This window comes from Tenrec ecaudatus, chromosome 6 (assembly GCF_050624435.1).
Source record: "Tenrec ecaudatus isolate mTenEca1 chromosome 6, mTenEca1.hap1, whole genome shotgun sequence".
NCBI classification, from domain to species: domain Eukaryota; kingdom Metazoa; phylum Chordata; class Mammalia; order Afrosoricida; family Tenrecidae; genus Tenrec; species Tenrec ecaudatus.
Genome location: NC_134535.1, coordinates 110479369 through 110493927, shown reverse-complemented (window position 1 = coordinate 110493927; position 14559 = coordinate 110479369). Strand labels below are relative to the sequence as shown.

The 14559-nt window shown below is 39.2% G+C and overlaps 1 protein-coding gene across 1 annotated transcript in view; it reads left to right on the top strand.

Moving 5' to 3' along the window:
- Positions 1-14559, top strand: part of SLCO1B3 (solute carrier organic anion transporter family member 1B3) — a 66078-nt gene that overhangs the window by 4978 nt on the left and 46541 nt on the right. The window contains exon 2 of the mRNA XM_075553326.1: positions 9594-9735. Coding sequence (XP_075409441.1) covers positions 9594-9735 — 142 coding nt within the window. The remainder of the gene's footprint in view (positions 1-9593; positions 9736-14559) is intronic.

Sequence of the window (14559 nt, the reverse complement as noted above, 5' to 3'; positions counted from 1 at the left end):
TTTTGACATGCTAGTTGGACATTTGTGCATGTTCTTAGGAGGATGTCTATTCCTGTCCTTTGTCAATTTTTTAATTAGGTTGCTTTCCTTTCTATCGTTAACTTGTAGAAAGTTCTACATATATATATAATAAATTCTTCATATTAAATCTTTATCAGTTATGTGATTTGCAAATATTTTCTCCCATTCTCTAAGCTGCCTTTCCATCTTTTTAATAATGGTCTTTGGTGTGTAAATGTTTTCCTTTGGATAAATCCAATTTATCTTTTTCTCTTCTAGCGCTCATACTTCTGGTATCATATCCAGAAACGGAACTGCCAAAGGCAAAGCCACAAAAAATGTACTCCTGTCTTTTCCTCTAGCAGTTGTGTTCTGTTAGTTCTTATATTTAAGCCCGTGCTTGAGCCCTCAAGGTGCAGGGATGAAGCAGTTGTTTGCTAACTGAAAAGGAGGCAGCTCAAACCCACCAAGAGCTCCGCAGAGGAAAGCCGCAGCACTTGCCTTTGCAAACATCACAGGCTTGGAAGCCCTCGGGGGCAAGTCTACCCTGTCCCATGGCCCTGTCCTAAAGTCACTGACTTGGAATCAATTTGATGGCAATTATTTTGATTCCATTTTTTACTTATCCCGCTTGTTCCATTTTTTAATTTAATGTTTGTATCAGGCATGGGGTAGGATTCCAGCGCCCTACATTTTAGCTGAAAATGTGGTTACTCCAGCACCATTTATTGAAATGATTATTTCCTCTACTGAATGAGCGTGGCACTGTGTAAAAAAATATTGGCCACGTGTATATGGGTTTATTCCTGGATTTTTATAATCTTGGTCTATACGTGTACTCTCCTGCAAGTAGTAAATCATTTGGATTCCTATAGTTTTCCATTAAGTGCTGAAAAGTGAGACTTCTCCAGGCTTGTTCTGTTTGAGGACCTGTTGCAGTTACTCACGGCTTCTTGCAAAGTCATATGAACGTGAGGATCAGCTTTTCTGTTTTTTGCAAAACAACCCATTAGTATTTTGATAGAAATGGTGTAGAATCTGTAGATTCCGTTGGTTAATATTGGCATCTTAACAATGTTGTCTTCCAATCCTTGAATATAAATATCTTCCCATTTTTAAAGGTCCACTTTAAGTTCTTTCACCAATATTTTGTAGTTTTTAGTGTACAGGGATTTTGCCTTTCTGGTTAAATGCATTCCTCAATATTGTTGTATAAGAAATTAAACGAGAAACTAGATAGTCCATATTCCTCCTCCATTATCTGACGGAGTGAAGGTACAGTGGGATACACATTGGGCTGCTACTATAATCTAATGTCAGTGGTTTGAATCCACCCAGCACACCAAACCAAGGCTATCTACTCCCATAAATAATTACAGTCTTGGAAACCCACCGACGCAGGTCTACCTGTCCTATAGGGTCACTGTGAGTTGGGATTGACTTAATGGCAATGTTTCTAAATGATATTTAATTGAAAGTTTAGAACTCTACAGAATCTGCATGTTTCATTGGGTTTTGTTTGCTTTTGTTTTGAAATAGAAAATTGATACTATTTCAATATCTAATGAACCCAGGTGGTATACTGGATTAAATTTTAGGTTGTTAATCTCAGGTCAGCAGTTTGAACCCAGCAGTGGCCTTGGAAGAAAGACAAGCCTTTCTATAAAGACTTATAGCCGCAGCAACCTAAAGGATCAGTGCTACTCTGCCCTATAGGCTTGCTGTGAGTCAGCATTGACTTGATGGCAGAGAATTTGATGAGATCTCAGTAGCTTCAGTGTTATATGACTATTCACACTTTGATTTCTTTAATCATTTTTAAAAACTTATCTTTTTCTAGGCATTTCTCCGTTAGGTTTACCTTTTCAGTTTGTTAGTATAGCTCTTATCAATTTCTGGGTTTCCATTTTAATTTTCATTTTAATGTATTCATTAATGCACATGGTATTTTGAAGTGTACTTTTGTGTCATAGATAAATTTGAAATCTACTTACAAGTTGTTGTTACTCATATCGATCATGATCACATTGTGCTCTGATCATGTCTTTATGATCCTGTGTAGTTCAGATCTTTTATATTCTTTGTAATATTTTGAGTGGTTGGTAAACTATAATAGAGAAAGAGGGTAGAAATTGCCTATTTTCCCAGTAGTTCTTTACTTTTTTGCCAGTGTGTTAGTGAGTTAGTAAATGTATTATTCTATAACTATTTTTGCTTCTATCAACATGTAGAATTTTTCTCTATTGCTATTATATATTTTTTAAACTATTTTTATACTATTGTACAGATGCGGTTTTCTTTCAGTAGTAGTGATCTTTATCCATTCATAATGAAATTTAATATTTCTTTATGCTTTGAGTCAGTCTCTCATGTAGGAATTATAGATAGAAAATATTTTTAAGCTAGGGAGTCTGCTCATTTCATGTATTACACATGTCGACATATTGGACTTCTTTCTATCACCTGTGCTTATTATGCCAACTTTCTCCCACATTCCTTCTCAGTGCATGTCTTATGTTTTGGAAGTTATATCTTTTCCACAAGAAGGCAAACACTAAAGCAGGTTCTCCTGTGCTGCGTTGTGCCTCCTTGCCTTCTAGCATTTTGATATCACCTGGATTTGAACTCTGTGGTGTCTAGAGACTATGGCTAGTCTCTCTTCTCTCCTCTTTCTGATATTATTTTTTTAAGATGCTAACAGAAATTTGGTCATCCCCGCCCTACCCTAATTTATTCTGAGTGATATCTTTAATTTGATTCCCCAACTTCTCCTTTACATGTTGAATCTTAAATAGTATTACGTTTTTAGAATCATTTTCTACTTTGTAGTGTTTATTGTTTTGCTATAAGGTTGCCTCTTAGTGTTGTGTTAATTGTTTTTATCTTTGGTGTGTTTGTTATAATTACTATAAAGTCCTAATGAATGACTGCTAAACCTCTGATTCTTTTGGTTTCTATACCCCAATTTGGTTTTGTTATCACTTTAGCTGGGTTTGTTTTGATCAAACTTTCACCATTTGGGTGTATAGATTGCCCTCTCTCTGCTGGTGAGGGCTGCGCAGTCGGGTAAGAGAAAAAGTTGGACCCTTGTCTGTGGGACTTCCAAGACGTCAGGAAGAGAGGAAAGGGACCGAGGCTTAGGGACACGCCTGCCAGCCCCTAGAAAGCCCCATGCCCCTCTGTACTCGGGCAAACACACTCAGGTCCGTGAGCTCGTAGCCCATAAGGGAGAAACTGATTTGAGAGCGGTGGGAAAGAGATGGGGGTCACAGGTGACCTCGTCAGTCTCCCAGGACGGATCGCAACAAGGCAGAGGTCAGACAAGCTCCCGCTTCCATCCCTTTTTGCCCTATTCTGACACCAACCATCTCTCTCACAGCACTCATCTTCGGAAAGGCTCGGTAATTCACTGCAGGGTCATACAGAACTTACAGACAATGGTCCCGATGACGGGGTTTATTAAGGAAGGTGGCAGGTCACGATTCAGGTATGAAATTCCCAGGAAGGCTATGGATAAAAGTAGAATCCCAAAATCCATTTCAGATTAAGTCTTCGGTGAATCATCGCTGACCATAGCCTCACTCTCAGACAGAGTATTGTAAAATTCATTATGACACATGCAGTTCGGTAAAAATGTAACATCTAATCGTGTGATCTCCCCTTTGACCTATTTTAAATTTGTTCCAGTTTTTAATATTTTCTAAATTCTTTTCTATTGAGATTTTTTTTCTGTTTTGTTTTGTCATTGTTGTTGGGTTTTATTTTGCTCTGTGGGGGGTGGGGAGGGGGTTGCATGTTTTCTGTATATATTTCTAAAATCCAGAACAAGTAAATCTATAGAGACAGTAACTGGATTAATAATTACTTGAGGACATGGCAGAAGGTGTTGGGGGTAAATGGGAAACCAGCAACAATAACCACAAGAAAAAAGAAAACGTTCAAAAATTGATTGTGGTGATGATTGCACAACTTTTCTTAATATGATCGATCGACTGAATTGCATGATAGGCAAATTACATGCCAATTGAAAAGACATAAAGAAATGCTCAGGGTACAGATGTTTGGTCAAGAGCATGTTTTCTCTTTGGGCAGGCCTCCTTATGGCCTTCAATCTTGGCCTGACAACTCTGCCCTCCTCATACAACATTACAATGCTCTCTTGGGGTTGATAATTAATGCCAAAAGGTATGAAAGCCCAGATACTCTAAGCCTCAACTCACTTCAGCTTCAACTCTGTGGGTAAGCAAGCCCAGGTCCCTCACTTCTGTGCTCACAGGGGCCCACTCCCCAAGATAGCATCTTGCCCCAGCACTACGCTTTAGATTCTCGGTGGACTGTGAAGCCCACAGTTCTGTCCCGGGCACTCACCCCTGGTCCTGTTGATGCTACCCCTCGCTACTCCTTGGGTGTCAAAGCTGCTTCCTGGATCAGAGAAGTTCAATGTGCAGGAAGCTGTGGGTTCAAAGCACTGCTGGCTGTTTGACACTGGTAGTAAAATCTGCCCCCCACCCCCATTCTTCTTTTGAAATGACTCACTTTCTACCTCAATCACAGTTGACTCTGTTAGCCATCCTTCACAATGGAATCACTTAATACAATCTTCCTCCACCTTCTTATCCAGCCAGACCCACTGGAAAACAAAGGCCACTTGGTGGGAATGACAAAGGCTATGGCTAGAAGAGGCGTGTTAAATAAAATCCACTGCCTTGCAGGAGGAGACGATTCTCTCGCATGGCGGAGTGTTGACGGAAATGCCTGGGGAAGGAAGGGCCCAAGCCTAGTCCAGCCTCAGCCTCTTTTCCTCCGTGGCTCTGTGGAGCAGGTTTTCTGCACTACTCTGATTTTGTTTCTGGGAAGAGTTGCTACTGATAGCAGGTCATAATGTGGAAGCCATTGACGGCTAACGGCTACCGAATACATACAACTGTATAACGCTATTGAAGGAATCAAACTAACTTAATAGCCAAGCAGTATTATAATCAGGTAAGAGACATCATAGCTGAGGGGGTGAGCCAAGATCAATACAAGCAGTATGGGGCCCAAGGGACAAAGGTATAACTAAAACAGGCTTGTAAAGATTTAAGGGCAAATGTCTCTGTTTGTTCAAAGCTTTTTCTGACCCTTTTAAAGAACAGTGACTAGTAAATGATTTAAAAATTATATAAATTCTCCATTTTGAATCTCTAGAATATTTCCAAATATTAAAACTAAATGGATAATAGAAAGCAAACAGCTTATGACAGAAAATCTTAAGTTTTAAGCACCTCAGGGTAATTATGTAGACAATTGCTAAGCTATTGCCAAAGGCTAACGGTTGTTATAATTAATATATAAAACTTGACTGCTGTGAATCAATTCGGACTTACAGTGACCCTACAGCAGGGAGAGTAGAATTACCGCTGGTGTTCCGAGACTGTCCGTCACTAGGAGCGCAGCAAACCTCACCTTTCTCCTTCAAGGGAGCTGGTGCTTTCGAACTGCTGACCACTGGGTAGCATACCCAGCACGTAATCCACTCCAGCACCAGGGCTGTCAAAAATGAAAAAGATGCTAACCGCAAGATATGTATTTGGACAAAGCAACTGGCAAAATTCTTAAAATGAGTCAATGTGCTACCTATCTGTTGTTTTATCATCCTGTGGTGACCTGTTCACTGCTATGGAGCTGGAAAGTATGCCACCAATATTTCAAATGCCAGCAGAGTCAACCCTGGTAGACAGACTTTGGGTGATTCCACAATAAGTCAGACTAGAAAGAAAGGCCTGGAAATCTACTCTGAGGAGTAGCCATTGAAAGCCTTCTGGATCACAGCAGAATATTGCCCAACAGAGTACCAGAAGTTGAATCCCCTTAGGTGGAAAGCACTCTAACTACATGGTAGCCCAGCAATGAGCTCCTGTACATTAGCCATCAGTTATAAAACTGATCCGGAACCTGGCAACACCCCTCCTGTTGCATGTGGGTGTCATGAGTCCGAGCCAGCGCAATGGAAACGAAGGGCAACAATCACTTGATAATAAAAAGAAAGACAAAAATGAGTCAAAACAGGGAAATAATGAGGAAGAAAAGGATAAAACATAAATATGTAAGATTCTTTCTGAATGTATTAAAATTTATATGATGCAAACTTATTTTTTAATGAAGATGTACAGAGAAGAAAATATTTTTAAAACATAAAATTGATAAAAATGTAAATTAGATCTTTGGGGTGGATATCTACCACCCAAATTATGCATCAGTATGCATCTGCCACGTGCTTTACTTTTTCCTCCCTGTTCTCCAGTTCACATGTTGCTCACTCGCGGTTCTAGGTCACACAGAAACAGAAGGGAGACCTTGACATTCAACACACGTCCTGCTTTTTAAGTGCTGAAAACTGTTGGCATACTTAAACGTGCAAAGTTTCAGAAACAAGTCTGATATTAATGAGAAGAAGGGAGAAGTATAAATCAATAGTGACCTTTCAAATGCCCTCTGTGTTCCATGTGCTTACAAACATTCACAAACACAATTTCCCCTGAACTTCAGAACAACACTGTGTTAGATAGTACTTACAGTCCTCATAGAGGAGGAAGCTGAAGTGTAGTGAATTGTGAATGTTTCCATCACTCTTGTTTTAAGCTAAAAATCAAAGGGTTAAAAGTGCATTTGGACTGTCTGATTTCAAAGCCTGTGCTCTTCCTTTGTCCAAATTCTTGCCCTAACCCTGCCACTGAGAGCCGTATGGCTGGCTGGCCTGTTATGAATGCTTGTTGTCCCAATGCCTGTTGTCTCTGTCTAGCATTTTTAAATCTATCGGATGTTTTGTAGCTCGGTTGTGAAATCTCCCTATCTTAAATTCTCTGACTTTCGGTATTGGTCTTCCAATGCTTTATCATTGGAGGTTTTTAGCTTCTGAGAAAGCCATCATATCGTTTTATCTGTGATCTGTATCTGTTCGAATGCCTAACATCCTGTTTCATAGACAGGTGTTACATGAGCACAATTAGGTTATACACAATTTGTGGTGATGATACATACAGTTGAATACCATTGAACAGCCAACAACACACAGGAAAACATCTCTCTGGATGGAATCTGGTTTCATCAAAAACCCATCTGACATCGGCAAAGATATTCCTTATTCCATATCCTCCAGAAATCAGCTTGAATTTCTGGCACATCCATGTCAACGCACTGCTGCACCCATTTTCAAATTATCTTCAGCAAAACACAAAATTATTTGCAAGTGATAGAAGATACTGTTTGGTGGTTTCCACATTCTGTTGGGCCATCTTCCTTTGGAATGGACAAATGTGGATTTCCTCTAGTCAGTTGGTCTTCCCTGTTGCTCGTCATAGACCGATGAGCGCTTCCATCGCTGTATCCATACACTAAACCAAAGGGGAGGAATTAAAAGGCAATGATTAAAAGGCAGTCAGAGATGGGTTCTACGGTGAAACTTCCTGCATTCAAAACCTGGCTGTGGGCCTGGCCAAATTACAACCTCTCTAGGCCTTCATTTCCACAGAGATCAAATGATTGGTAATACAATCCACCTCACTGGGGTGAGAAGGCTAACTGAATCAATTAATGTCACGTGTTTGGCATATGTAATACGGTGTAAGTCCTGGCTACCTTTGTCATCGTTATTCTAATACACAAAAAACCCTAAGGATGAAAAGAAGAAAACAAGGACACATTATAAGTAATTAAATAGTAAGCAATGAGATTAGAGATAATTTCAAATCATTCAGTGCCAAAAGGTGAATTGACTAAATGTACCTATTAAATGAAAAAAAGGCAAAAATAAAACTAAAGGCTCTCAAATGCAATTAAAATTTTACGCCAATTAAAATAAAAATATATAAACATTAAAAATGAAGAAAAAAGTAAGCATACAGTATCAGGCACTGCAACATTGGACACATAGACAATAGCTGGTGGTCTGACCCATGGACACCTTCTGTCACATAGAACGAAACATTGCCATGTCCTGTGTCATCCTCAGAATTCCCAGCAGGTTGGAGTTTACTGTTGTGTCTACTGTTGCCATCCATTTCACCAAGGTTCTCCTTCTACTTCAGCAAACATGACACGATTGGCTACCTTCAGTGACTGACCCTTCTAACACTGTATCTAGGGGCCCTGGTAATACAGTGGGTTATGCTTTGGGCTGAACCAAAAGCTTAGGGGTTCAACGGCACCAGCCACTTTGCTGAAGTAAAAGGAGTCAGACTGTTTCTATAGATGTACATCCTCAGAAATCCGATAGAGCAGTTCTATTCTATGCTATATGGCTACCGAGTCAGAAGATGTGAAAGTCAGAGAATGTTCCATGGCTATCCTGAGCTCTTCTGTGGCTCATCAGCACCTCGTCTACCACCAGGCTTTTCCTTCTAGGTTGTCTTAGTCTGAAACTTCCATCAAGACCTCTCTGCATGAGTGATCCTGCTTTTGTTGGAAATAGCAGCGGCACAGCTGTCACCATCGCAGCCACGTGCAAGCCACTCCAATATCAATAATGGATAAATAGACAGTGAATAATATTACTGCTATTGACCAATGTAGAATTCAATACTAAAACTATTAAAGACACACAAAGTCATATTTCAGATAGATAAAAATGAATAGCTCTCTAAGAATGTATCAAAAGAACTGGTACAGTATCTTTAGTGATTCTCTTATCGGCGCATTGTGATGGAAGGCACCAAGCAGCTTAAGGTTGAAGTCCACCCTCAGAGGCCAAGTGATCTACTTCCTAAAAGTCGGCCATCGACAACTCTATGGAGCACGGCGCTGTGCCAGCATAAAGATGGCCACCATGAGACAGAATCAGCAGCAACAACTCAAGAGGAGCTGTTTGGGAAGTGATGGGAAAGACTTAAGATTTTCCTAGGAGTGAATGGTCAACAAAGGATAGAACATGCTCTGGTTTTCATCCACGTCCTGTGCTGAGAGGAGACAAAGAGAGGAAGGCAAAAGTCTATTGCACTGACCTCGACTAGAGAGGATGGTGGCTTTATCCAGTGGTGTAGAAGTTTATTCAGTTTTGCTTCTAGACAAAGATGCGGGCTGTTAAAAAAAAAAAGGATGAATCAATGTGTTTTGTTTTGTGTTGAATAACATTTCTATAATCACTGAGCCATGTGTTAAATGTCAGTTGTTAGTGCTGCTGGTTGAACTTTCTATTGCCTCATCCAAATTGCTGTTTTCAATTGACTTCCTGGAAATCCTCCCTTGGAGAATGTCTAGCGACGCCCCTCCCAGCCTACACTTATGAATAAAGAATAACTTTTTATCTTAATTGTCTGAAACCATCACGACTTTTTTGGAAATCAGTTAATGGTGTTAATTATAAATAGTCATCCTTGGTTTTATGGCTCTAATAGTCTGATATTTTAAGCAAGTTACCTATGATACTTTATCAGTAGACTGATACTAGGATTAAATGGACTACGAAAGATAAATCAGTATAAGGTAAAGTTGGCAATGCTTTTGAAATCGAAAAGAATGTATTAAAAGAAGAAAAGCTATTAAATCGCACTCACATGTAAACTCTATGTAGCCCTTTGATTAACCCTTCTTCCCTTTTATTTTGATTTCCCCCCCAGGTGTTCTTCACGGCCCTGTCATTCAGCTTTGTTGCTAAAGCACTAGGTGGAATCATTATGAAAAGTTCCATTACTCAAATAGAAAGGAGATTTGATATATCATCTTCTATCGCTGGATTGATTGATGGAAGCTTTGAAATTGGTAATTTTTATTTCAGTTTTAATTGTAGAGATAAAAAAACTGTTCAAATATATTCTACACCACAGCTTCTCAACAGCTTCTCAATAGGGCTGAATCGACCCCCCCCCCCCCATCACCACTACTTTCCCATGCTTGGCTTATCCGGAACAGTATGGCAATATCAGGATATATTTTTGGTTGTCACAAGTAGGGAATGAGGAGTACTGATGGCATTTAGTAGGTATAGCCCAGGAATACTCTTAAAAATGCAATGTCCAAGATAGCCCTTCTCAGCATTTTATATATATATATATATATATATATATATCCATAGTAAAAGTGGTAAGGATGAAAAATAAATCTGCACAAACTCACTGCATGCAAAGTCAGACCTGTGAGATTTGCCTTTCTTTTCTCCAGTAGTCCTGGTGTGGGAAAAGCTTGGAAGAGAGAAAACTGTGATATATCCGATTCAAAGAAGGAGAAGCAACTTACACACAACCTATATTAGCTTTCTATTGTTTAACTGGGTATAGAATTTAAGGTTAATATTCTCTTTTCTTTCTTTTTCCCTTATGAATTCTGACTTTTCACACTTTGGAATAAATTATGTGCTCACCTCCCTCATTCTTCCATTCGCAGCTTTATTCAAGCTCTCTAGAAAAAAGTGAGAGTGTCTGTCTGTGTAACTTACTTCACTATACATCTCTTTCTTATGTAAGGGATTAATTCTTACAGGTTTTGTTAAACGTGGTCTCTATTTTACAAATTGCTTGGAAACAATTTAAGTTTTGTTGGTTTTCTTGGTCCCCCCTATCTCTGAAATCTGTGAGTTCAGGTCTCTTTGTTGCTCTTCTGGTGCACCTCTTCCAGGAACTTTCTTTTTTTCAGAAAAAACTCAAGCAGATGTCACATTTTCTACACCCTTGCTTGTTGGAAATAAAAATAAGAGATCAAGAACTGTTTCCTCAGAACATTTTAAACATGTATCCACTCTTTTATAACATTGTTATCACAGGCAAAAGCACGACCTGTAAGATTCTCATTCACGCATATATTTCTTTGCTTTATCCCTGAATTTGGAAACTTTAGAAACCTCTAACTAGAACTGCTCTTTTTACATTATTTCTCTGTCACCAATGGAAATTTTCATCTGGAAACTTAGTTTGTCCATACCCTTAGGAGATTTGTTTTTTAATTTGTGGCTTATTTCCCCTGTTTTCGAATTTTTTTTTTTTGCTTAAGTACCATTTTATTTTTATTTTATTTTAACAATTTATTGGGGCTCATACAATTCTTTTCATAGTTCATACATATACATACATCAATTGTATAAAGCACATCTGTACAGTCTTTGCCCTAATCATTTTTTTCTCTTTTCTTCTTTTACATTTTATTAGGGACTCATACAACTCTTACCACAATCCATACATATACATACATCAATTGTATAAAGCACATCCATACATTTCCTGCCCCAATCATTCTCAAGGCATTTGCTCTCCACTTAAGCCCCTTGCATCAGGTCCTCTTTTTTTTCCCCCCCTCCCTCCCCATTCCCCCTCCCTCATATGCCCTTGGTAATTTATACATCGTTATTTTGTCATATCTTGCCCTATCCGGAGTCTCCCTTCCCCCCTTCTCTGCTGTCCCTCTCCCAGGGAGGAGGTCACATGTGGATCCTTGTAATCAGTTCCCCCTTTCCAACCCACTCACCCTCCACTCTCCCAGCATCGTCCCTCACACCCTTGGTCCTGAAGGTATCATCCACCCTGGATTCCCTGTACCTCCAACCCTCATATGCACCAGTGTACAGCCTCTGTCCTATCCAGCCCTGCAAGGTAGAATTCGGATCATGGTAGTTGGGGGGAGGAAGCATCCAGGATCTGGGGGAAAGCGGTGTTCTTCATCGATACTACCTCACACCCTAATTAACCCATCTCCTCTCCTAAACCCCTCTATGAGGGGATCTCCATTGGTCGACACTTAGGCCTTGGGTCTCCACTCTGCACTTCCCCCTTCATTTAATATGATATATATACATATATACACATACATATATACATATACACATATATACACATACATACACACACTTATATCTTTTTTTTTTTTTTGCATGATGCCTTATACCTGGTCCGTTGGGCACCTCGTGATCGCACTGGCCGGTGTGCTTCTTCCATATGGGCTTATTTGCTTCTGAGCTATAGTGTCTGGGGTCTTAAAGGCTTGAAGGTGAACAAGCGGCCATCTAGCTCGAATTTCTTTTATATCTAAATAATTATTAATTTTTTAACTTTTCTGTGAATTTGAGGGAGATTTACACAGCACATCTTCACTTTTACACTCAACCATTCAGACCCATTTTGTTTCCTCTCACTGAGTGCAATGTCCTCAGTGAGACATCACTTGTACTACTTCCTCCCCTGCCTTTTGTTTCCATTCCTTCTCCTTTCAGAAGGAAATATCCCCCTGATATTTGGACCCAGCCAATCATGACTAAGGGCCATAGTCTTGGGCTTCCACTGGTCTCTATCTGACCAGTAACACAGATCCTTTTATGATTTATTTTTTTCTATTATTTATTTCTTAACTTTTTAATTTATTGGTGTGTCCCCATAATATGCTCTTGTGCCATTTTCTGTGTTGAAATTTCTACATGTTAAAATTCCTATATGTACATTTGTGTTGCATTTTAAAATTCTATTTTGGTTTTCCTTATTCAATATCAAGCTTTCACATATATACGAGGCAACTGAAAACACCATAATTTGAATCAGGTGCCCCTTAGTCATCAGAGTAACATCCTTGCTTTTCAGCACTTTGAAGAGGTCTTGTTCAGCAGAGTTACCCAATACAGCATGCCTTTTGACCTCCAGACTGCTGCTTCCATGAGCAATGATTGTGGATCTAAGCAAGATGAAATCGTTGACAACATCAATATGTTCTCTATTCATTTTATGTCACCTGTGGGTCCTGTTTTGAAGATTTTAATCTTCTTTTCATTGTGTTGGAATCCATACTTAAGGTCACAATTCTCAGTCTCCATCAGCAAACGCTTCCAGTCATCCTCACTCTCCGCCGGCAAGGTTGTCTCCTCTGCAGATAGACCAGGCTCTCCGCCGGCAAGGTTGTCTCCTCTGCAGATAGACCAGGTTGTTCGAAGACTTCCTCCAATCTGGATGCCACATTCTTCTGCTTATCGTACAGTTTCTCTGATGACTTGTTCAGCAGATAGATTCAAAAATTGTGGGAAAATGATACAACCCTGTTGCACGCCTTTCCTGGTTTTAAACCATGCAGCATTCCCTTGTTCTGTTTGCATCACTGCCTCTTGATCCATGTCTAATAAGTTCCTCATGAGCACCATGATGTCTTCTGGAATTCACATTCTTCTCAAGGCTATCCATAGGTGTTATGAGCCACACAGTTGAATGCCTTTGTTTTGTCAATGAAGCATAAGTAATCATCCTTCTGGCATTTTCTGCTTTCAGCCAAAATCCAACGTTGCCCTTGTTCTACATTTCTTCTGATCCTTGTTCTACTTTTCTTCTGATTCTCACCTGCACCTCTGGCAGCTTCCTATCAATGCACTGCTGCAATCATTGTTGGATGATCTTCAGCAAAATTTTACTTCCATGTGATATCAATGACGTTCTATAATTTGAGCGCTCTTTGGGGTCATATTTCTTTGCAATAGATACAATAGTGGCTCTCTTCCACCCAGTTGGCCCTCTAGCTGTCTTCTGAATTTCATGTAATGGATGAGTAAGTGCTTCCAGTGTTTCAGCAGCCTGTTAAGTCATTACAATTGGCATTCCATCCATTCCTGGAGCACTATTTTTGGCTAATGCCTTCAGAGCAGTCTGAAATTCTTCCTTCAGCATCACTGGTTCTTGTTCATGTGCGACCTCCTGAAGTGGTGGAACATTGACTAGTTCTTTTGGATAGAGTGTATCCTTTTCATCTTCTTTTGATGCTGGCTGAATCATTCAATATTTTGACCATAGAATCTTTTAGTATTGCAACTTGAGTATTGAATTTTTGTTGAATTCTTTCAGTTTAAGATAGGCTGAGCATGTTTTTCAATTTTGGCTATATGTTTCTAAGTCTTTGCATATTTCATTACAATATTTTACTTTGCCTTCTCAAGTGCCCTATGAAATTTTCTGTTCAGTTCATTAATTTCATCATTTGGGCTGGGTGTTTTCTTTCCATCAAATATTCAGTAATTCTTGGTCCTCTGTTCATTATTATGCTTGTAGCTCCAGGTGGATCGGTGTCCACTTGAAATGCGCTCCTTGCCCTTTTTAATCTAGATGATTATGGCCAACATCAAATCTCAAATGTTCTCTCCTCCAGGAAACTTTCTGATAACTCCTAGTTTTAGGTTGGAAGCATCTTTCAGGATGTAACAATCCCTTTCTGGGGTTTAACACTATTACTATCCACTTATCTATTTTTATCATTGGCAATTAAATTCCTTGAGGACAAAGTGCCATGTTTTCTTATTTTTATATTTTAGGTTTAGTTTTTGTTATTCTTATTGCTCAATCTTTTGTTTGTTTGGCTTGGTTCTGGCCCCTAACACCATGACAGATTCATGATGGGTTTTTTCATAAGAGTGAGTGAATAAATGCATGAATGAATAACATTTTTAGTTCAAGAGGATTTTTTCATGCTTTTTCTTTTTTTAAATAAAATCTAGTCAACTTAAAATTTCACAATAAAATTGTATTTCATCCACATTGCCAAGTAATATAATTTTTATCTCAAAGTGTTTTCTACTTACTATGAGTGTCAAAGAACTTCACAGTGAGTGCTTTAATGTAGGTGAGTTTCAGC